Source organism: Populus euphratica, unplaced genomic scaffold (assembly GCF_000495115.2).
Source record: "Populus euphratica unplaced genomic scaffold, PopEup_1.0 scaffold414.1, whole genome shotgun sequence".
NCBI classification, from domain to species: domain Eukaryota; kingdom Viridiplantae; phylum Streptophyta; class Magnoliopsida; order Malpighiales; family Salicaceae; genus Populus; species Populus euphratica.
The window spans coordinates 244,787-269,906 of NW_011500038.1; the positions used below are offsets into that span (position 1 = coordinate 244,787).

Below are 25,120 nucleotides of genomic sequence, written 5' to 3' on the forward strand. Positions count from 1 at the left end.
GTTCAGCAGCGAGAAATTCTTTTACAAAGTTATTAAATCTCATTTATAGTTTAATGTTGAAATCTTTTATTCTGATTTCTTTTCTATTTTTGTAATTCAAATCAAATATTTTTTTTGAGGGTTATCTTGATAATTTAATTGATTTTATAAGTTAAAAAAATTGAATAATAAATAAAAATATTTAAAACATTAAAAATTAAAAATAATATTTTTTATAAAAAAACATTAAAAATAAAGATATATTAATTCAGGTTAAATGTTGAAATTAAAATTACAAAAATTAAAAGAACTATAAAGTAAAAAAGAAAAGAAAAGTAGGTTAAAAAAGATTTGTTTTTTTAGCAAATTTAAAACTAACCATGAGATTTGTCATTTTGGTTTTTTTTATTAATTTTTTTATTTACTTAACAAATTTAGGAAACTTATAATTAATTTTAGCATAATAAGCTATAATAAAAAATATATAAAAAAAATAAATTACTGTAAACGACTATAATGTTTTATCTAAGTATTTTAGTATATTTTGTTATGATTTATATGCATGCAATCCCATTATATTAAAAAATTTTATTTTTTAATTTTATTCTAATTTTATAAATTATGATCACCCATGTTCTTTATAAATTTAATCAAAGAATAACTTAAATTTTATTAAAATTCAAATAAAAAACAAGGAAGTATGTAAAAATTAGATTTTAAAATTTTTAATTATTGCATTATATTTTTTAAAAAAACATTCATATTATTGGTAATAATATTTGAAGATACAGAAAATATATTTAAGGAGGATCTCATAAAAAAATAAAGTTGGTGATAGGTAGTAATTAAAAAAAGGATAAAATCTAAACATGCCAATTAAAAAAATAAATATTTAATATTATCTATACCTTTTCATATATAAATATAATACCAACACTAAATACTCCTTTCTTCATTAAAAATATAATTACCATCCGTGAAAAATATCACTGTAAGACGACAAACGCGTCGAAGGCTCCAAAACTACACAATGAGGGGCCGAGCCACGCAAGACAGACAAGGACACGGACACCAATCTTTCCCTTGTCGTTTGTCTTGATTTGGACACAGTGATATCTTGTCACGTGTCAAAGCTCGCACGTGAAATATTGGCACTATGGCTATCTCGTGCGAGGACTTTAGTCTAAAAATTTGCTGGCTCGCACGTGAGATATTGGCACTGTGGCTATCTCGTGCGAGGACTTTAATCTGAAAATTTGCCAGCTCGTCCGCAACTTCAGGTAATCATTGCTGGTGTTGTGTGGTCGTGGCTGGGCCTCACAACCTACTCTCAATTATTTTTTTCAATAACCAATAACGCCTCCAGGATATCCACAATGACTATATTGCCCTTTCTGCTACTATTTTATTTTCTACCATGAATATTCCTGGATATTTCAAAAATATCTTTTTTGTGAGTCGTAGGTAGGGTAGCTTTTCACTTTCACTGCTGTTATTTTAATTTTCTCTCCGTTAAAAAAATAATATTTTCCATATTTTAATTCTACAGTATCGAACAAAAGTGTTTATCCGGGACAGTTCCTGATTGGTAAAGAGATAGAAAAAAATACGATTTTTTTTAAAGAAAGAGAAAAAATGCTACTTAACATTTTCTTATTATGGATGTTATACAAACCAGTATATAGTTTGTTTATTTTTAATAATTATTGTTTTAGCTTTTTTTCTTAATTAATAGATTGTATAAGCTGAATTCATAAAATTTTAAAAATTAATATATAATCGTATTCGAATTCAATGATGCATCAATATTATATTTATTTCTAACTTTCCTACGCATCTAGAAATTATAAAAATGTAATGAAGAGTGTTTTTTTTCATTATTTGTTTCATATTTTTTAATATATGAATATTTTATATTTAGATAATGCAACATAGTTTAATGAGAATTCAAAATTTAAAATGTTGAAAAATAAAATTTATGTGTTGAATAATCAATTAATTTTTTAGTTCAAGCAACCCAACCCATTCTCTCTAGTCAAAACATCTATAGCTTTAAATGAAAATTTCAAATGGTTGGTGGTTGATAGTTAGTGATTGATAATGCTTAGTAGGTTAGGGTGACTGGGACATGTAAAATATTTTCTTTAATGGATGTGGAGACTCTTCTGTGCTTAAGTTAATAACTTTATAACAAGAGAAAGTGCAATGATATTTTATAGATATAGAGTTTAAAAATATATATGCAAAAAATATGAAGAATTAAAAGATTGAGAATCTGGAGCTTTGAAAGGATTCATGAAGGTATTTATAGCCTATAAGTTTTTTTTTTTTGTGGAGAGGAGTTAAAGAATCATTTTATTTTTGTGACATTTTGAGTTGTATTTTTTATGATATTTTGAGTTGTATTCTAATTAAAATAATATTTATTAGATTAATATAAAATATTGAGAGACTCGTGTGGAGTTTTGAGAAAATTTCCAAGGAAGTATTGCACTCGAGCAAGGTGTCTAAGCCCATTAAAGATGAAAAATTGTCAAGACGCACTACTTAGACCTAAACATATTGGGCTAGGGGCATATAGGATGTTAGGCCTCATGCCAACCACAAAAGGTGTTAGGTGTGACAATATGCCCAGCACAAGCATGTCACACCATACTAAGCGTGCCTAGTATGGGATCGAGCTACCATGTCAGACGTTATGCATCTTAGGCCCAAGCAAACAACCTAAGTCCATCCCTCTTTGCAGCAAATAGACTCGAGCGTGGTAGCCCAAGTCTATGAGTTTTTTTCCTTGTAAGGGGTTTTTTCCCCTGATACAATTAAGTCTATCAGTAGCATCCAAAGTCTTTGTGATATTGATATATATGGACTTGTAAAAATTCTTAGCTTAATAAATTAATGGAGTTTTCTTCATATAGAAAGAGAGTAATACACTCCAAGTTTATTTAATTGAGCGCTTGTATGTAAGGATATGCACCATGTTTAAAGAAATTTCTAAGTATGTAGAGAGGAACCATGAAGGAATTCATATTTAGAAAACTTTCTACGAGAGTGATGTAAAATATAAAGGACTCTATACTTAGAAAGTTTTTTTAAGAGGCCAAGCGAACTTAGAGGGTAAGGCTATCATTGAAATTTTTTTTAAATGGTTAAAAGAAACTTATAAAGGGTGATTCCTTATGATAACATGAGACTCGAAAGCTATGTAAGAACTCATGCTGGTTGTTCTTACAAAAATAAAAAGGCCCGTGTTGTACCACGCTAACCTCTTCCACCTGTATATGACTTTCCACTTGTTTTATATTGAGTAAGTTTTTGTCTAGTAAGATATAAAGTCTTCTTTAGAGGGAATGCTCTCTTACCCTTCTTATCAAGAACTTTAAGGTTATTGACTTAAGTAGCTCTTTCATTTTAAAGATATCCTCATTAAACCTTTTTAAATATACCCTGATACAGTGGCCTTTTTACCAAATAGTTATGTGGAGGTTTTCTTGGTAAGTATATTGGTGCTAAAGCATGTTACTAGCTTGTCACAAAGGTTACTGAATTTTTTGATGAAGTTTGGTTTTAAGTTATTGTACTAAATATACTTATACCCCCGAAAGGTTATAAAGAAAATTTTACATATTGAGCCATTGTCTAGGGTGACCAACTTTTAGTTGATATGCACATTCTACACATGCTCTATTAGGTTGGCCAAGCTAGTATCATTGTAGAGGCTTTTTTTTATTTATTTATTATGGAAATATAGTCCTTAGAGGATCAAATGTTCGATACTCATTTAGACAAGGGGGAGTCCCTCACCTAATGAGGGCTATAAATATTCTTCTAGGTATGCTTATGTATAGAGAGTCTCTTAGTCATTTGTCTATTAGGCTCTTAGGATTAGCAAGGTATGATTTTTTATTTAGATTGCTAACACGGCCCAAGTGAGGACTTACACCTAACTAGTGATTTGTTGAAGGTTTGGTTCGGCAAAAGTGCATGCAGTGATAGGTAGATTCGTTGTACATCTTGACCTTGGTATGTCTTAGTTGTGTGCCATGAAATAACCTTGAAGTGTTAAAAACTAGTAGCTTTTTGATAAGTTTTAGAAAAAAACAACTAGTGGTTTTTTGATAAGTTTCCCATAAACACGCTAATGATAAGATCCTAAAATCCAAGATGCTTTCAAATAAGGTTTATGTATTGGATAATTTGTTAATCTTTTAGTTTATGCAATTTGATCCATTTTTCTTAGATAAGGTGTTTGATGACTTGATGTGAAAAGTCTAAAAGGTTGGTAGCTAGTGGTACCTAGTAAGCCAAGAAGACTAGTAGTTGATATCTAGAAAATATTTTCTTTGATGGTTATGAAGACTTTTAGATGCTTAAATCATTAACTTTGTAGAGAGAGAAAGTACAATGATACTTTATAAAGATAAACTTTAAAAACATATAAGCTAAAAATGTTAAGAATGAAGAGACTATGAAGATGAAACTTTAAAGAATTTATAAGGTATTTATAGCCTATAATTGTTTTTTTAATTATTGTGGAGAGGAGAGGTTGGAGAGTCATTTTACTCTTGTGATATTTGAGTTGTATTATACTCAAGATAATATTTATTAGATTGATATAAAATATCATGGGACCTATGTATAGTTTTTAAAAAATTCTGAAATGAGTGTTAGGCACAAGTAGAATATTTTAGGAGTAAAAGATGGGTCTAAGTGAGTTGCTTGGATCCAAACATGTTGGGCTTGGTTATGATAACTCGAGTCCATGTGGGTGCTAGGACGCATGCCCAATACTAAGGGTGTTAGGTGTGATAACATGCCCAACACAAGCATATTATGCCTCACTGGGCGTTCTAGCTTAAGCTTGGGCTTCCATGATCGAGCTTTTAGGCTTCAACAAACAACTTGGGCTCATCCCTTTAGACAACAAATGAGTTTGTATATGGAAGCTTAAGCATATAAAGTTTTTTTTTTTTTGAGTTTTCTAGGAGGTTTGATAATTTTAAAGTTTTTTTTAAAGTTGTTAAATTTGTGCTTATTAATATCAATAAATTTTAATTCAATTTGTATTAATACTATTAATTTTTTTTTAGACTTTAAACTTATTTTTTATAATAAAAAATAAATAATATATATTAAAAAAATAAAAAAAATTATATTATATAACATTTAGTTAATTAGTTAGATTGTTTTTTTTGTCTCGTACAAATCATTGCCTCCTTGTTTCAAAAGCAAAAGCATGAATATTTGGCAAATATTTTCATATACCGAGGAGAAATTCATATCTCATATTTTTTTTTAATAAATATGTTACTAGGAAATAATTCTGTCAAATATTTTCAACATAAAATTTCCAGTATTCATTTTCTCTTTTCATCCCTGTTCTAAATTAATTTGTCTATGAAAATACTTTACTAGAAAATAATTTTTAAATAGCAAGGGATCTGTAATATCAAATAAATTAAATAATATGTAAGCCAAATATAGATTTTGTTTTCTAAAAAGAGATTTTGAAAATAATTTATTAATTTATTTCAAGCTCTTAGAAAATTACAAAAAAATTGATGGCAAACACACGTTTCTAAATAGATATTACTAGTAATTAAACCTATTTTCAATAATTTTTTTCTTAGGATTTGTTATAAAAATCATATATATATATATAAAATCTCTGCTGGAGCTGCCTAATTCAAAAAAAAAGAAAAAAAAGAAAAGGAAAATAGAAAAAGAAATTAAGGTGATGAGTGAGGCGACATCTTTAGAGAGGGTAGTTTTGTAATTGAAGCAAATCATCAGCCTCTCCGTGCAAATCTTAACCTAAGTTCTGTACGCCCATTATTATCCACTCTGGGAACGCTCTAACAAAAAAGGAAGAAGACAAGTTTCGTCTAAAATGACAGATCAGACCCCCAAAAAAAGTTGCAGTTTCGTCCCTTCCATAATTTCCAAATCCAGCTCCTCCTCTCTCTCACTTTATCAAATCATCACACTTCCATATCTTCTCCCCAACCTCACACCTCAGTGACAGAGTTCGCCTATTTTTCCCGTTAAGTCCCTTCATATTTTCATGTTCTCTCTCTTTTTCCTTGAAGCTTTGCTTACCCTGAAAAATCGGGTCTGTTTTATTTTCTTTGTCAACCGTTTGTTTTAAAAATCCTTCCTTTTTTTTTTTTTTGTTTCAACTAGAAAGACAGGAAGACAACTTGACAAACTCTTCAACCATCATCCCTATATTTCTCTCTGCATGTTCCTTACCAGGAAGATCTGTTTTGTGAGTCATGTCTGATAAATCTGTTTGAATAAAACCTGTGCTTTTCTTGGTCCCTGTTGCGGTTTTAATAGTTATTTCCTTTCAACTAGTAATTGGAAAGTTTAAAGCTTTTTTTTTTTTTTTTTATCCTATATAATTGCAAGCTTACAGGATAAGACGGTCTTCCATTTCTCTACTCATCCCAAGCCAATTCAATTTAGCCACAGAATTGACCGTTTCTTATGTTTCCAAGCCATTTGTGGCCTTTTCACATTTGAATAATAAAATCATAAAAAAAGAAGCCTTCTCCTTTTACCACCACTTCTCTCTTTATCTTTGCCTTGTTGATCTATCGGAGAAACTAAAAAAAAAAAAATGCATCAAACACATAGCCAAAGAGAATTTGCCATAGAATTCCAACCTCAAATACACATATTGAGGCCAAGCATCCATTCAAGAAGGGCAAATATAGTAGTAAAATTCCAAGACCTTTATGGGTTCACTGTAGAGGGCAATGTGGATGATGTTAATATATTGAATGAGGTTAGAGAGAAGGTGAGGCAACAGGGGAGGGTTTGGTGGGCGTTGGAGGCTAGCAAAGGTGCTAATTGGTATCTGCAGCCACAGGTTTCTTCATTAACTGAAGGGATTGCACTCAAATCTTCTCTCAAATTGTCCAATCTGACGAATGCAATTACTTTGAAGAGGTTAATAAGGAAGGGGATACCCCCCGTGCTGAGGCCTAAGGTTTGGTTTTCTCTGTCCGGTGCTGCAAAGAAGAAGTCTACAGTGCCTGAGAGTTATTACAGTGATTTGACCAAGGCCGTTGAAGGGAAGGTCACAGCAGCTACAAAGCAGATTGATCATGTGAGTCTTAATTTCTGTTATGTTGCAACATGCCAATGCTGGTTTTGATATAATTTGGATTGGTTTTCTTCGTTTATTCCGATTGATGAATTATGTTGTTTGGTACTTTGGTGTTTTTGTGCTGCCTTGATGATGGGCTTGGACAATTTTCTGTTGGCTTTGATTGTCAAATTATGGTATTAGATTTGGTGGTTATGCTGGCTTTACTATCATGCGTGAATCCGTTTGCTTATTTTGAATTGCAATGATGGTTGTGGCCATGATGTGAAATTGTTTTGTTGTCTTGCTTAAAGCCTGATGTTTTAGATTTACTTGCGATGTGCTCTGCTGGGATACCAGATTTCTTTCTTTAAAGATAGGTGTTTGCATCCTAATTCTTCAAATGTTGAAAGTTTTTGTTTAGAGTGTTGATGCATAAGATAAAGGATTTTGTTTTCGATTCATTTTCTGATAGAATCTGGTGATTATTTTTTCCTTTTTTCGCCTAAAGCAAATCCAATTGTGTGATTCAGCATTATTAATTTGTTAATTTTTTTTTCCTAATGTCAAAACCAATAAGAGCATAACATTCACGACAAAACCTGTCAAGAGTACATGTAATTCTGATGTTCCTCCAAAATGACGCTTAATAAGCAAGGTGGAACATTACTAGTACAAATAAACAGTGCTCCTAGAAACCAGTTTAGCAATAGCATGTGGGGTGTGATTATTACTCGGTCTCACATGCTTAAAGAAGAGGAATTTGTACAGTTACTCAGCTGCAAAATACCATTATCAATGGCTTCAATTTCCCAGGATCAAGAGCCTTGTACAATCTCATTCACCACTTCTAAGCAATCGCATCCAGCTTAAAGCCGTCATCCCTTTTGAACTAGCAACAGAGGAACAATAGACTGCTTTAGCAAAAATCAAATGACCATGAGTATCGCAAATTACAAACCTATACCCCCTTCTTTTGTTTCAGCATTATTTTTTGTTGCCGTTTTCAAACTCAATTTTTCAGAATCCGTTGTTCCTACTGATTGCTGATCAAGATATATAATGACAGGTCAAGATATATCGTGGCTGAATTCTTACCATGTTCATCAAAGTCTAACAGTCTTTCTTTATTTGCTTCTTTGATGTCTCTTGTGGAAGACATGTTGTTGTGCTGCCTGAACACATAGAATGGGGGGGGGTAAGAATCATTCAGATGAATGAAAAAGTACTTTTGATGAGTGTTTATTAAAGTACCTAATTGCTGTATGCCTTGGAGACAACCTATACAATGCTGGTTCTCTTGTACATTTATTAATGATTGGGTAAATTTTCCATAGAAAGGAATTTAGTCATCGCTTCATTTATTTAACTCTTTTTTTCAAGCTTATTATGTTGGTCTGCTTGGCAGAAAAATTATTGTACTGTTTCCCAACAGTATCCCTTACATTATGGGTGCTGTTCATTTTGCTATCAATTTCTTTTTTTCACTGTGTTAATTTGTTCTTGCTTGCAGGACCTGCCACGGACCTTTCCTGGTCATCCATGGTTGGACACTCCAGAGGGCCATGCTGCGCTCCGACGAGTTCTTGTCGGATATTCTTTCCGTGATTCAGATGTTGGCTATTGTCAGGTAAGTTATTTATGGGGCTCACATTGTTTAATTAAAAAATGTACAATTATGCGATTACTCAGTGTCAAATGAAGTAATTCAGAAGTTCTTCCATGTTTCATCTTGCACACTTTGTTTGGTTGATAATAATGCCCTTACATTAGTTTTTGTACTCTTAGAAACACATCAGCATGAGCTTGGCCTGGAATTATTTTGTATAGATTTGGCAGCAGAGCAAGATGAATGCAGAGTTATATTCAGATTTCTTGTATCGTAGTCAAATTCTTGCTGCACCTTGCTCAAGTATTTTAGCTGTACTGAGCTGATAGCCTCTAGATGTACTAAATGCTTAGTCTCCGTTTCTTTCTGTTTTCCTATGAGCATAGCTTCTAGATCAATCACCCTGAGATTTACTATTTACTCCATATTTTCTCGATGTACTTTCATGTGTAATATCATGTTCATATTATTTCCTAATCATCACAATATCTGATCTTGCCCCAAATCTTCTTCATTACCCCTTTGTAAATCATTAATGGCATCCTTGTCATCTAGGAAGAATCTCCATTTGTATTCCCATGCCGGAATTAGGGCTTGAACATGCATGTCTGGCATAACATATTTATCTTCCCAGACTATTCATTTAAGGAACCAAAAAATGATATGCTAGCAGGTGTGTGCCAGCTAGGCAGCTACTGATTTTGTTTTTGAATTGGCCATGGTTTAATTTCATAGATTTCCTTTATTAAGTTCTTAAATAAATAAATTCTAATTTCATAAAACGTGTTCTAATTATCTTTGGAGCAGGGCTTGAATTATGTTGCAGCACTGTTGTTGCTTGTGATGAAAACAGAGGAAGATGCTTTCTGGATGCTAGCAGTTCTTCTGGAGAATGTCTTAGTTAGTGACTGCTACACAACTAATTTGTCAGGATGCCACGTTGAGCAAAGAGTTTTCCAGGATTTGCTTGTTAAAAAGTGCCCAAGGTATTTTCCTTTTGATGGCCTAGCTAGTTGGCTTTTTTAGCGGTTGTCAATTTTCTAAGAAATTGGGAATAAAAAAAACAATGCAGAATAGCTACTCATTTGGAAGAACTAGAGTTTGATGTCTCCCTTGTTGCCACTGAATGGTTCCTATGCCTCTTCTCTAAGAGCTTGCCTTCAGAGGTTGGATTGCCGCTCTCCCTCTCCTGCGCACTCTCTCTCTCTTAGACACGCTTTCTCCTGAGTAGAAAGATTGTAATTTTTTTGTTTTCATTGATGAATAACATTTTTTTTCCTTTGCCTCGCTACTTTCCAGACAACTCTGCGGGTGTGGGATGTCCTTTTCTATGAGGGAGCAAAGGTTCTGTTTCATGTAGCTTTGGCTATATTCAAGGTGCTAGTGCTTTGCTTTTCCACTGGGCTTTTTATTTAAGCTGTTTGAATTTCTATAAACAAGCTTAGAAGTTTCTTGAACATCATTATTAAGCAAAACAAAAAATAAATTGAGATTTATGATTGCAGATGAGGGAAGAGGAGCTCCTTCAAACTCACCATGTTGGTGATGTAATTAATATATTACAGAAAACAACACATCACCTCTTTGATCCTGATGAATTATTGACGGTAAGACAGTTTACTTGCTGCCTCACCCCCTACGTAAAATAGTTTTCTATTGATTATTGCGTAGCACATTTTCTTTTTTCTTTTTTTTTTTGCGAGGAAAAGGAGGAGAATTTGATGAGTGAGAACATGTTAGAGAATGTAATCTTTGGTGGAGGACAAACCATAATTTAATTTTTAATTGATGGTCAAAGAATGATGGGGCTTCTCTTGATTTAGTACTAACTTGACTTGTCAAACAACCCAATTGATTAGTCGTTAGTTTCTCAAGCTATGAGCATGATATTGGTTAAAAAGCTGATTATAGGTTATTTCCCCCTGCATTTGGTGTCCCTAAACCCCTTTTGCAAGGAACTACTCCCATCTTCTTGTCCTGTCCTGTTCTGTAATTGCAATCACCTAATTCATTATAATGGCGACCAGCAAGTTAGTGAGGCACCGGCATTTTCTTGTTTTGAATGTAACTTCCCTCAATTCATGAAGAAAATGTACACTGAAACTTCCCCTTATCTAAATCTTTCAGGTGGCATTTGATAAGATAGGTTCCATGACAACTAACACTATATCAAAGGAAAGGAAAAAGCAGGAGCCAGCAGTAATGGCAGAGCTTGATCAGAGATTGAGAAGGCTAAACTCAATCAAAATGGATGACGAGAAATAGCACAGCACTTTTAGCACCTTGATCAAAATTGTTATATAACACATCTTAGAAGTGGCTTGTTTCCCCTGAGGAGAATATTTATTGGTCCCCCCTTATATCTGAAAGGGAAGGACAGTAAAGTGTGCGTGTTGTTGTTTTGAAGGACGTTGTGGGTGGCTGAATGTAAATTTGAGCTTGTTTTGACGCAAGCATTTAAATTAAAATGCAAGTCACACATTGCTGGCCTTTTACCGCCCCGCAATTTTCATATCTGATCCGAAGCATTCTAAAACTACTCTGGAATTGTTTTATTCCCTGAAATCACAGACTTGTGTTCGACGCAAGGTAAGTTTACCAGCTTGATATCAAACTGCTCTAGAAATTGGAATGATTTCTGTCACATTAGAAGACAAGTGATTAAAGGACCCCCTGGTGTGTAGTCTATAAGCCATGTCGAGCCTTGCAATAAACAGTTAATTGCTGTTTGTTGGAAAACCACCAAAATTAAGCTATGGAAGCCCTCAAATGAAATGGCCCAAATGAGGGTCTCATCCGTGGTAATAAGTGAAGAACTGTTCTTGTGACTCGCTAGTGCCTTTCAAAAAGCCCGAGCTCCAGCCTCTTTTCTGTAAAAATAAAAACAGAGAGAAGACAACAGCAAGGTAGGTTATATCCTAGCCAGTAGCCAGCTCTGGATTGGTGGGAGTTGCCACTGTAAAAGTCATTGATGTGTTTATTAATGGTTAAACAAGTAATCCATTCTTGCAGATATGATAGTAAAAACAGCTGTTTGAACTTTCGCATATTCAGTTTTCAACTCGATCTGATGGCAAATCTGGAGAGCCCAAGTCACCTGCCATTATTCCACTACGGCCGTGGGATTCTGGTGGTTTGCTTTCCAAATTGCTATGGATGTCAGCGGAGCTGTTAGGGAAATTGATTGGAGATATATCCATGTGGATGTGCATATCATCAGCTTCAAATGGTATTGCAATATCATTTTCTCCCGGTAATACTGAAGCAGTACTGCGTCTTCCCTCATTTTGCGTCCCTTTCAGATTCCCATGGGAATGTTTCTTTGTATGGTAGCTCTCTCAGCCGTCGATGTCGACATAACCAAAACAGCTCTTGCTCTGCTCACCAGTGACAAGTGCTCTGATTCCCTAGACGTCTGCAATCACCCCTAGGAACGCCAAGTGGATTAGGGAAACCATCACATACATATTTATCCCCGGATAAATAATCATCTTGTTCTTTAGATTCGTGACCATGCTCTCGTGCTATTGGAATGCGCCAGGCAGTCCATTCAGCACGGCTCCAAAGACATATCGGAGGTGTGTTCACATTCCAATCTTCTATCTGCTTGCCATTCGCATCAGCTGATCCAGGCAGATAAAATGACTGTAAAACCAAGAAAATAAATAAAATTCGCTACGTTAGAAGCTTATATTTCATATAATTCCAGTCAGGAATTGCAATGAGCTGCCTCCCCGCTTTTTATACCTTTGCCTGAGAGTAGCCTATCATCCTCCCATATTAAAGGATTCAGATGGAGGTAATAAGAGCAATGAGCTTTAGTCTAAACTCTAGAGCCTTGCTAATAAATTTATTAGCAAATTGTGCATCAATCCAAATGAAGGATTCAGCCCTATGATCTGATAAATAGAAATATAATGAAAAATAGAAAATTAAAGAATCAGGTTTATGCATATGAGTTAACAAATCTGAACACCCTGATAATCAAAAAGCCAAATCTTTACTCTTCCCGTACCAACTGTGAACTGCAGCAATTACTCTAAATGAACCTTCTTCATCCAATCTCTTCTCAAAACAGAAAACGTTCAGCAAAAAAAGACAATTCTAAGCACCTAAAAAAGCTGACATTCACCAGCAAGCAGGGAAAAAACAACAAAATCAGTATGAATATGTTAAATGACGGGTTTTCTATTTCCATTTCATTGGTTGGGATAACGCATGACAGTGACCTTTAACATTACCAGAAACCACGTAAAGATCAAGGACTGTAGCTATCAATTACACCCCAAAGCAAACGATGAAGTGTGCGCATGAGACCAATTATCTTGTATATTTCTACGAAACAAATCTTCTATATTTCTGAAACGTCACTCACACAAGCTAGCTTTTTATTTTTTTTTCCCTTTTCTTCATCTGGTATTTTTCTTTCTTTCTTTCATTGCTACAAACATGTTAATTATGTTAAATAATATTTATATAATCTTATGTATTAAGGGTAGAATAATATTTTTAGTTTATACATATATACTTTATATGTATTTAGGTTAAGGCTAAGCACTCATAATATACAGATTATTCAGAATTATAGTCTCCCTTTTATGTTTGATCTTAATTATTTTAACATGATATCAGAGTTGATTTTATGAAACAAAGCTTCATTCCGAACACAGTTTCGTGGATCCAACTTCGTCAGTTTTTTAGAGTGAGATTTTGTCTTCCGCTTCTGCAAAAAATTTGATATTTCGTCAGTTTCTGCAATTATTTTAGTATTTCATCTTCCCTTCAGCTTCTGCAATTTGGTATTTGCGTTCAGTTTCTGCAAATTTGTTTTGTGTTTTGGAGTAATCATATAGTTTTGAGAAGATATTTGTTTAGTTTCTGAATTTCTGTTCAATTTCTATAATTTGATATTTGGTTTTCCGCTGCTTTTGCAGTCTAGTTTTCTATGATTGTTGGTTATGGCTACTGAAAGAGATGATTCACTTCAGTCTATAAGTGTGAGGTTGGATGAAAAGAACTATTCGTATTTGAGCTATATAATGAGAAATTTTCTTAAGGGTGAGAAGATGTGGGGATATGTCAGTGGAATTTATGTAGTACCTAAAAATACTAAAGAAGGAGAAACTGCTTTGAAAGATGCATGAGAAGCAAACAATGCAAAGATCATTACTTGGATCCACAATTCTGTTGAGCATTCTATAGGTACATAGTTGGCGAAGTATGAGACAACAAAGGAGGTTTGGGATCATTTGTAATGGTTATTCACGTAATCAAATTTTGTAAAACAGTATCAGTTAGAGAATGACATATGAGCTCTTCACTAGAAGAATATGAGTATTCAAGAGTTCTATTCTGTCATGACAGATCTTTGGGATCAATTGGCTTTTACAGAATCAACAGAATTAAAAGCATGTGGTGCTTATATTGAACGTAGAGAGCAACAATGATTGGTACAGTTTTTAATAACACTTTGCAGTGATTTCAAAGGACTTAAAGGTTCAATTTTACATTGTTCTGAATTTTTTGAAATATATGCAGCTTTTCGAGCTCTTATTAAAACTCAACATCTGCTGTGATCAAATGCTTTAGGTGTGATTTGGGTGGGGAATACATCTCTAATAAATTTTGCCAATTGCTTACCTTAGATGAGACCATCCACCAAACTTCATATACAGATACTCCTGAGCAAAATGGTGTTGCTGAAAGAAAACATAGGCACATTGTTAAAACTGCTCGTTCTCTCTTATTGTCTGCTTTTGTTCCTAATGAGTTTTGAGGAGAAGTTGTTCTTACTGCTATAAATTTGATTAATACAATTCCATCTTCTCATAGTTCGGGTCTATCTTTTTTTGAAAAATTATATGGGTATGTCCCCAATTATTCCTCATTTAGAGTATTTGATTGTACTTGTTTTGTTCTTCGTCCTCATGTAGAACGCAGTAAGCTATCCTCTCGATCTGCTATTTGTGTTTTTCTAGGTTATGGTGAAGGTAAAAAAGGGTATCGTTGTTTTGATCCGATAACTCATAAATTTTATGTGTCTCGTCATGTTGTCTTCCTTGAGCATATAAATTTCTTTTCTATTCCATCCACTGCTTATAGCCTGAATAAATCTGATCTTATTTGTATAGATCCTTTTTCTGAGGATTCTAGTAATGATACCTCTCCCCATGTTCGATCAATTTGCACTCATAACTCTGCAGGTACTGGTACTTTACTCTCTAGTACACCTGAAACTCCATTCTCATCTACAGCCCCTCAAGCTTCATTTGAGATTATAGATCCACCTCCATATCAATCCATCGGCATTCGTAAGTCCATAAAACTACCAGATTTTGCTTATTCTTGTTATTCTTTATCATTTACTTCCTTTTAACTTCTATTCATTGTCTCTTTGAGCCCTCTTCCTATAAAGAGGCAATTCTTGATCTACTTTGGCAGCAAGCTATGGATGAGGAACTTTCTGCTTTGCATAAGATAGATGCTTGAGATTTAGTTCCTCTACCTCTTGGTAAGAGTGTTGTTAGTTGTTGTTGGGTGTATAAAATCAAAACTAATTTTAATGGGTTTATTGAGCGATACAAAACTAGGTTGGTTGCAAAAGGATATTCTCAACAATAGGGTATGGACTATGAGGAGACATTTACCCCGGTTATAAAAATGATTACTATTCATACTCTTATTATCATAACTTTAATTCGTTAGTGGTATATTTCTCAGTTTGATGTTAAAAATACCTTCTTGAATGGATATCTTCAAGAAGAAGTTTATATGGCTCCCCCTCTTGGTATTTCACATGACTCTGGATATGTTTGTAAGTTTAACAAAGCATTATATGGTCTCAAACATCACCATGTGCTTGGTTTCAGAAATTCTCTATTGTGATCTCATCTCTTGACATTGTTTCTAGCAGTCATGATTCTGCTCTTTTTATCAAGTGCACTGATGCAAGTCGTATCATTTTGTCTTTATATGTTAATTATATGATTATTACTGGTGATGACATTGATGATATTTCAATTTTCAAGACAATAGCTAGACAATTTGAAATGAAGGATTTGGGTTATCTTCAATATTTTTTAGGTATTGAGGTAGCATACTCACCTAAAGATTACCTTCTTTCTCAGTTGAAATATGTTGCAGATATTCTTGAGCGGGCTAGACTTACTGATAACAAGACTGTAGATACTCCTATTGAGGTTAACACAAGGTACTCTTCTTCTAATGGTTTGCCTTTGATAGATCCTACTTTATACCACACTATTGTTGGAAGCTTGATATATCTCACAATTAGTCGTCCAGATATTGCATATGCTATTCATGTTGTTAGTTAGTTTGTTGCTTCTCCTACTACTATTCATTGGGCAGCTGTTCTTTGTATTTTACGATATCTTCGGGGTATAGTTTTTCAGAGTCTTTTACTTTCATCCACCTCTTCCTTGGAGTTACGTGCATACTCTGATGTTGATCATGATAGTGATACTATAGATCGTAAATTTGTTATCGGGTTCTGTATCTTCTTAGGTGATTTTTTTATTCCTTGGAAGAGCAAGAAACAATCTATTATTTCTCAATCATCCACCGAAGCAGAATATCATGCAATGATATCTACTACCAAAAAGATTGTTTGGTTACGTTGGTTACTTGCTGATATGTGAGTTTTCTTTTCTCATCCTACTCCTATGTATTGTGATAACTAGAGTTCTATTCAGATTGCTCACAACTCGGTTTTTCATAAGCGAACTAAGCATATTGAGATCGATTGTCATCTTACTCGTCATCATATCAAACATGGCACCATTGCTTTGCCTTTTGTTCCTTCTTTCTTGCAGATTGCAGATTTCTTTATCAAGGCGTATTCCACCTCTTTTTTTCGTTTTCTAGTTAGCAAACTTTCGATGCTTGTAGCTGTCGTATCGTGAGTTTGAGGGGAAATGTTAAATAATATTTATGTAATCTTATTTATTAAGGATATAATAGTATTTTCAGTTTAACCTATATATACTTTATATGTATTTAGGTTAAGGCTAAACACTCATAATATACAGATTATTTACAATTATAGCCTCCTTTTTGTGTTTGATCTTAATTATTTTAACAAATTGCAATCATTCCAACACCAACACAGTAGATTATTGTACATCAAGACAACTTTACCTTCCTAACTAGAATCATCCTTGATGAGACCAATTATCCATTATAGTCTCAACTCATGGAAATGCATACAGGACTCGTAACAAAGCTGGATATCTTATAAGAGAAACAACAAAACCAAAATTTGAAAAATTCAATTTTAGAGCATCAATCATTGAAAATCACAGTATCAATAAGTCCAACATTAATGCAATGATTTATTTGCCTTTTTATTACGAAAGAAATATAAGAGGTTGTATCAAAAACATTTTATGATGAATTAAACAAAACCTGTATCTTTGAATTCAACCAAAGATCTTTCTCCACCAAACATAATTACTGTAATGAACTCGTTGCTATCAGTCAAGAAATTGATCATAAAACAAAATCTTAGGAAGGAACAGTTGAAGAGGTAATTTAGTTGCACTTCGAAATGGCCAGGCTTAGATTTCATATTCTTCTCAACGGACTGGATTCTGAATTCAATCAGGTGTGTGGTGAAATATTGTGTAAAGATCCAAAACTTAATTTGGAGAGCACATACACATATACACATATATCAGGAGAGAATACCAGTGAAGACAAACCACGAGGAGCTATCATCCAATCTTTCAGAATTTAGCCATGCTAACCAACACTACTCGATAGGGATCATCATATGAATAAACAAAGAAACGAAACACTCAATTATCTAGAAAGGTTAACAACCTTGCGATCATTGTGGGGAAAAAGGTCATTCACAACAGCGGTGCTATGAGATTATTGGTTATCAAAAGTAGTGGGATTTCTTGAAGAAACCTAAAAAATAATAATCTCTATAATAGCTATGACAACATCTATAGAAGATCAACAACTGCCTACAGTAAATATTGCCCATCCTAGTAATATTGGTAAAGTATTTGTATTCTCTGCAAATTTTAAGGATAAAACTTAGATTATTGATAGAGGTGCATCTTAGCATGTGATGAGAGACATTAGACAATTACAATTTATACTCCCTTCTTTTTAATTAGTTATTTCCACAATCAATGGCAGTACCTCCCCGGGAAGGATTTTTTATTTTATCCAATACACTCACACTAAATACTGTCCTTGTTATTCCTTCTCTTGAATATAATCTATTATCAGTTAGCTAAATTACATCCACTTTTCATTGTATTGTAACTTTTTAGCCATCTTTATGTGTCTTTCAGGACATTTTAACTCAGAAGATTCTTGGTTATGGTGTTAGACAAGGCAAACTCTACTACTTGGAATTAATAGAGAATGAAGGATAAAAAATCAGTCAGGCAAATCATGTTAGTAACAAAGACAAGGCTCAAACAATCATATAGCTATGGTATGTAGATTATAACAATTATTATTATTATTATTATATAAAAAAACTACAACCAATACTCTTTTCTAGTTTGAATGGATTAGATTTTTATTATGATACTTGTGAACTAGCTAAAAGTCACCGTGTCTCTTATTCACCAAGTTTGAATAAAAGTCCAAAACCATTTGAGGTCATTCACATTGATGTCTAGGGTCCTACAAAGGTTCCTTTAGTTTTTAGCGCTCATTATTCTGTGACTTTTATTGATGAATGCACGAGAATGACTTGGGTATCCTTACTTATACATAAGAATGATGTGTGTTTAACTTTCCAGACATTCTACATAATGATACAAACTCAGTACCAAAAACTAATACTTGTGGTGCAGTTTGATAATGGCATCGAGTTTGTAGTTACTCTTGGGAACCTTCTGTGTAGCCATGGAATTCGTCATCAGACCTTATACACCTATACTCCACAATAAAATGGATTAGCTAAGCACAAAAATTGATAACTATTAGAGGTAATGCGTGCTTCCCTCTTTGGTATGAACATGCCAAGATTTTATTGGGGTGATGCTGTGAAATCTATTGCTTATATCATCAATAGAACACCTTCTCGGGTGCTAGATTTTCAAACACCCTTACAAAAATTGCAATCCTTACTCCTAGTTCTATATTTCCTAACCTTGAACCCTAATATTTTCCCAACCTTAAACCCTGGATTTTCGGTTGTACCATGTTTGTTCACATCCCAAAAACCTTATATAACAAACTTGATAAATGTGCAAAATATTGTGTATTTATTGGCTACTCTGATCTTCAGAAAAGATATAAGTGGTATGATCCCCACACTTCCAAGCTCCATGTGACACGAGATGCATCCTTTCATGAGCTCATACCTTATTACTTTGGGGGAGTTTCAAACCATTCTCTTTAGGCGGAGAGCTACAGTAAAGAAAATGAGGTTTTGATTGATAAAGGGAATTGATAAAGGGAATGAAGAGTTTACCCAGTTAGAAGCCTTGATAGATAGAGGGAGTGAGAAGTCTATCCATTTAGAAGTAGAAGTGAGTGAACAATTGAATCCACAAGGTTATGATCACAGCAATGATGTTGAGAATAACTCCATATAAAAGGCTCTACTTTTTACTCATAAAACTGCATCACCATTTGAGTTGCCCCCATCTACACCATTACTTGAAGAATCATCCAAAAATGTTCCTCCTTGGGTGGGTCTTGCTATTAGAGAATCTAATGAAACATATTATCCTACAACAAACCCCACTTCTAGATATCCACAAAAGATGAATAAGAGAGTTCCGAAAAAACAATATAAATCTGATCTTACAGTTAAAACCAAATATTCAATTAACAATTATATGTCCTCTCATAGGTTAATTAGGTTATATGAACTTACTATTAATCAACTTTCTATAGTTTCTATTCCTAGTAATGTGCAGCATGCACTAGCCATTCAAAGATGAAGAAAGGCAATGAATGAAGAGATGAAGGCTCTACAGAAAAATACAACGTGGAAACTGGTTTCATTGCCTAAAGGAATGAAGAGAGTTGGATGCATATGGGTGTTCATCATGAAACTCAAATAAGATGGTAGTATTGATAGGTATAAAGCTTGATTGGTCGTAAAAAGATATATATAAAGGTATGGAGTAGACTATTATGATACTTTTGCACTAGTAGCCAATATCAATACTATTTGCATTCTTATATCTATATAAGTAAATCAAGATTGGCCTCTACAATAATTTGATGTTAAGAATGCATTTATTAATGGAGATCTAGAAGAAGAAGTCTACATGGAACTACCACTTGGAGTTAATAGTAATGTATGTAAATGTGAAGTTTGCAGACTGAAGAAGTCATTATATGGACAAAAATAGTCACCTAGAGCATGGTTTGAGAGATTTTTTTTCCTATAATAAAGGAGTTTGGTTATAAACAAAGTAACTCCGATCATACTATGTTTATAAAACATCACTGACACGATCAAAGAGTTGATGTCTTATCCCAAGTGCAGGAGTGTCAAAGTAAAATAACCCGGCAAGACTGGGGTCGAACCACAGGGAAGTGAATTATATAAATTACAAATAAAGAAAAAGATTTGAAGAGAATAATAACAGAAAAGGAGTTGAAGAATGTTTTGAGATGTGATATTGATGTAAGGATTAAATAATAACAAAACATATGTCAAGGTTATAGGATTCACTAATGGTATTTCAAATAAATATAATATAAACTCTTTTTATTACTCAACGAGAAACCACACACAAAGGAGGTTCTAATCGGATGATTTCTCGTTATTAGCTCATTATAAATTACTAACATGATCATATTAATTATCTTATCTAAGTAATACCATACTTATAAATATCATCAAGCATTCATGTTGCTAGTTTATGTTAACAACAAATCAAGTTCCTATCATAATAACGATGTCGGCCGAAAACTATGAAGGATCAAACATTTGATGTACCAAATATTATACAACACAAATCTAAATTAACCATTTAATAAGCAAGGTATTAAGAATTAGTAAGATAAAAAGATAAAACATGTTAATAATAATCTTTCTTGAATATAAACATTTAAAGCTCATGTTGAGTTTATATTATACCTATTCTAACACCATTAGAGAAACCTTTTCACCTTGACATAATTAACTTAGCTAAACATTAAGAAGGAGAAAAACATAAATAAACAATATAAGAACATAAACATAATATAAGCTAACTAAGTATAGGAAAGGAAATGAAAGAGCATAAACAAGAGATTACTATAGCATAAAAGAAAACTTGAACATTACAAAGATGTAGAGAGAAAGCAAGAAGATAACTTTGATCTGAAAATTAATATGACTAAATACATGGACAATGCCTCCTTTTATAGGCTAAGTTTCAGAACTATTGATTGATTGAAGAATTGGTGGGCATCCATTGATTTGGTGGCTGGTTTTTGACATTAATGACTGCTGTTTTTTTGATATTGTTGGCTGATTTTTGATATTGTTGGCTGGCCAAAACATCATTGCTCACATCAGAATTATAGCCAACTGAATTGTGGAAGCTGTGGGAAATTGTCTCAGCTTTCCATATAAAAAAAACCAGAGCTCATTTGGACTTCTAGAACTCAAGATATGAGCCAAAAACCGAATAGTGCTTGAGCTGCAGGACAGCTTCCGACATCTTCGTTGTTGCTAATATTTGGGCTTGCAAACGGCATAACTGAGTCTTTGACTTCATATGAAAGTTGTAGGTCTATGTCTTACCTATCTATTGATATAAAATGGACCTAAATCTGATATCTACAGCTCTAGATATGATCAAATTACTGAACGGTGTTCGAGTTTGGAATGCACCAGCAACACTTTGCTAAGTTTGGCCTTCTTTTTATCCTTTCAATTTCAATCCTTAAACTCATCAATCAATCCTTTTATTTATGTGATAGACCTGCATTTAGGATGAACATTTACCATGAATTAAAGGTATATTATATTTTTAGACTTGCTAATATAAAACATGCTTTTGTTAGGGAATTTAATGATACTTTAGGTGCAATATAATGACATAAATCCTTAATGAGAATGCACTTTTAAGTACTAATCAATAACGCAGGAAGAGTAACCACTTTAATTGTGTTTGTGGATGATATGGTCATGACAGGAGATGATCCATGCGAAATGAAAGCATTACAGAGGTATCTAGCTACTAACTTTAAAATAAAAGATCTCGGACACTTTAAATATTTTTTGGGGATTGAGGTGGCAAGATCAAGGGCAGGAAATATCTCTCTCACAGCAAAAATATATGATGGATCTTCTAATTGAAATTGGAATGCTTAATTACAATTTAGTAGAAACGTCTATGGAGATGAATCATAAGCTGGGAATTTTTCCGGATCAAGATCTAATAGACAAGGATTGTTACTAGCAATTAGTTAGAATGCTAATCTACTTATGCCATACCAGACTTGATATCGTATATATAGTAAGCGTGGTAAGTCAGTTCATGAATGCACCAAGTAAAAAATATATGGAAGCAATATATTGGAAGCAATATATCGAATCTTATAGTACTTTAAAAGGTTCTCTAGAAAAAGGATTATTGTTCTAAAAAATAGTACCTCTAACATTGAAGGATATATATACTATGATTGGGTAGGGGATTAAATAACTATAAAATCCACTTTTGGTTATTTTACGTTTATAGAAAATAACCTTGTCACTTAGAAAAGCAAGAAATAGAATGTAATAGCAAGATCATGTGCCGAAGCTGAATTTCGAGAGATGACTTATGGTATATGTGAATTGATATGGATAAGAAATATATTGAGGGATTTAGGGATTAAATATATTGAGCCTATGAATCTCTATTGTGATAATAAAATAGTTATAACAATCGCACAGAATCCTGTTCAACATGATCGCATCAAACATGTTAAGGTTGATCGTCATTTTATCAAGGAGAATCTCGATGGAAGAATCATACAATTTTCATTTATACAATCTAAGAGTCAATTGGCTGATGTACTCACAAAGACAGTTTCAGGAAATGTATTTCATGGTATAATTGACAAGTTAGGTATGATAAACATCTAATTAACATAACATAAAGCTATTCTTTATATAAAGCAAACTTGTAGAATAACTCTCTATTAAGAAGTTTGCCCATCTCGATGAAAGTTAAAGGAAATAGAACACAAACCTCATTTTTCGCTTTGAGACATGCATCGAGCTGTATGTTTCACTAATAAAGATTACATACATCCTTACCCAAAAAAACATGGAAAATGACATGATGTGGTTCCTATAGAGATGAAGTCTTGCAAGAGAGCATTTAAAGATAGCTTATTGCCCTACAATTTATATAAATCGATCAATATAGATTTCATTGAAGCATATACAAAGCAAACATACTTATTTAATATATAGATCCATTACAATGTAGCAAGAATATGTAATAGATTACAAGCCATTGAGATTGATGAAGTTGTGAAAACTTCATATTGAATTAGGCTTTCTCTTATCTTGAGTTAAAATGTAATATATAATATCTTTGGTTTTAGTTATTTCTAAAATAATAATAAAAAATTATGCAACAAAAGACTCTTAATATTTAAATTAATAAATATAGAAGTAGAAAATAACATGTATAAAAAATAAATAAAATATACTAATGTGATGCAATAAGTTTGAATGACTTATGATGTGAAGTAATGAAGGTTAGATTTTATTCATTGGTTTAAATTGTGTGAGAATTATTTGACTTGAACGGTTTAAATTGACTTGAATTTTTTAAATGATAATCAAGATATTTATAAACTATAATCAAGGGGAGTTGCATCACATGGAGAAGTATGATAATAAATTAACCATTAGTGAAAAAAAAGTGATGTATGATCCACGTAGAAAAAATTATATGTATTTAACTTCTTGAAATTATGAAAAATATATTTAGGTATATGTCCGATAATTATTTGACAAATCTAGGTGAAAATGTTAGGCTAGATTGTTTGATCATAAAAAAAATATTAAGATGGGAACTTATTAAATTTAATTAGAATAATTTTAGTTAATTTATTATATTCATGACTTGTATTGTGAGATCATGATAACCACATATAAAATAAATATAAAACTAATTATGAAGCTCAATTCTCATTCAATTTAATGTTAAAGAACAAAATTTAAAAAATCAATTTAAAAAAGAATAAAAAGTAATTTGAGTTAATTTGAATTAACTTACAAAATCCATGATCTAAGTCATAATACAATAATGTCCTTATAAAAAGTAAATTGAAATAAATTATGAAACTCAATTTCCTATCAATCCAAATATTGAAAGAAGAAATTGAGAAAAAATTAATTTAACAAAAAGAACAAGAAAAAAATAACATGAGTTAATTTAAGTTAATTAACAAAATTCGTAATCTAGATTATAAGACTTAGGTAATCTTGTAGAAAGCAAAGACAAAAATGACAAATGTCAACCCGTGTTACCCTTCAAACTCATATATCAGGTCATAAGATTGAGATAATTTTATATAAAATAAATCAAAACTAATTATGAAGCACAATTACCAATCAATTCATTATTGAAAAATAAAATTAAAAAAAATTAAATATAAAAACACACAATAAAATAACTCAAGTCAACCCTCGTCAACTCGCAAAACTCGTGATCCAGGTTATGAGACCGAGATAAGCTAATATAACTAAATAAAAAAGAACTATAAAATTTAATTCTTAATTAATCTAATATTAAATAATAAAATTAAAATAAAAAAAATAAATATGAGTTAACAATTAACCTGCTAAACTTGCAAGGAGGGTTACGAGGCTTAGATAATCATATAGAAAAAAAGTTATAATCAATTATAAAACTTAATTTTTATAAACTAAACATTAAAGTATGAAATAAAAAACACACAATTTAAAAAAAAAATCAAAAGCAAGAGTATTTTTCATTTATATATATATATATATATATATATATATATATAAAAGATGATGAAACAAAATGCAAAAAGTGGGTGTGGGCAAAATTTATTAAATCAATTATAATTTTAAAAATTAATTAGTTTGGTTTAGTTTTATAAGTCTGAAAGTTAAAAAGTAAACCAAAAAAATCAAGGTTTAGTTTTATAAGTCTAAAAGTTAAAAAGTAAACCAAAAAAATCAAGTTAAATTAAAAAGCTAAATCAAATAAAAAAAACCGAACCAAATTAATTTAAAATAATTTTTATTTTAAAATAACCAAATTAAACTAATCAATTTAAATCAATTCCAATTCCAATTTAATTTTAATTTTAAAAATATTAATTTAATTATTTTTTTTAATAAAAATCAAATCAAATTAAAAATAATTATCTTAATTAAAACAAAAAAACACCCCTCGAAGGGAAGAAGATGATGGGGGGTTTTAAGGGGGCCTTGGGAGCTCCCTACCTATAAAACCGGAGAAACATTT

At 32.3% G+C, this 25,120-nt stretch overlaps 1 protein-coding gene across 1 annotated transcript; it reads left to right on the forward strand.

Moving 5' to 3' along the window:
• Positions 1–5,828: 5,828 nt before the first annotated feature.
• On the forward strand, positions 5,829–11,187 carry LOC105107160 (growth hormone-regulated TBC protein 1-A-like). The gene is made up of 7 exons (XM_011000987.1): positions 5,829–7,093; positions 8,586–8,702; positions 9,489–9,667; positions 9,754–9,847; positions 9,981–10,058; positions 10,187–10,288; positions 10,809–11,187. Exons 1-7 carry the CDS (start codon positions 6,602–6,604, stop codon positions 10,944–10,946), a joined length of 1,200 nt encoding a protein of 399 aa, XP_010999289.1. The 5' UTR covers positions 5,829–6,601; the 3' UTR covers positions 10,947–11,187.
• The last annotated feature ends 13,933 nt before the right edge of the window (positions 11,188–25,120 follow it).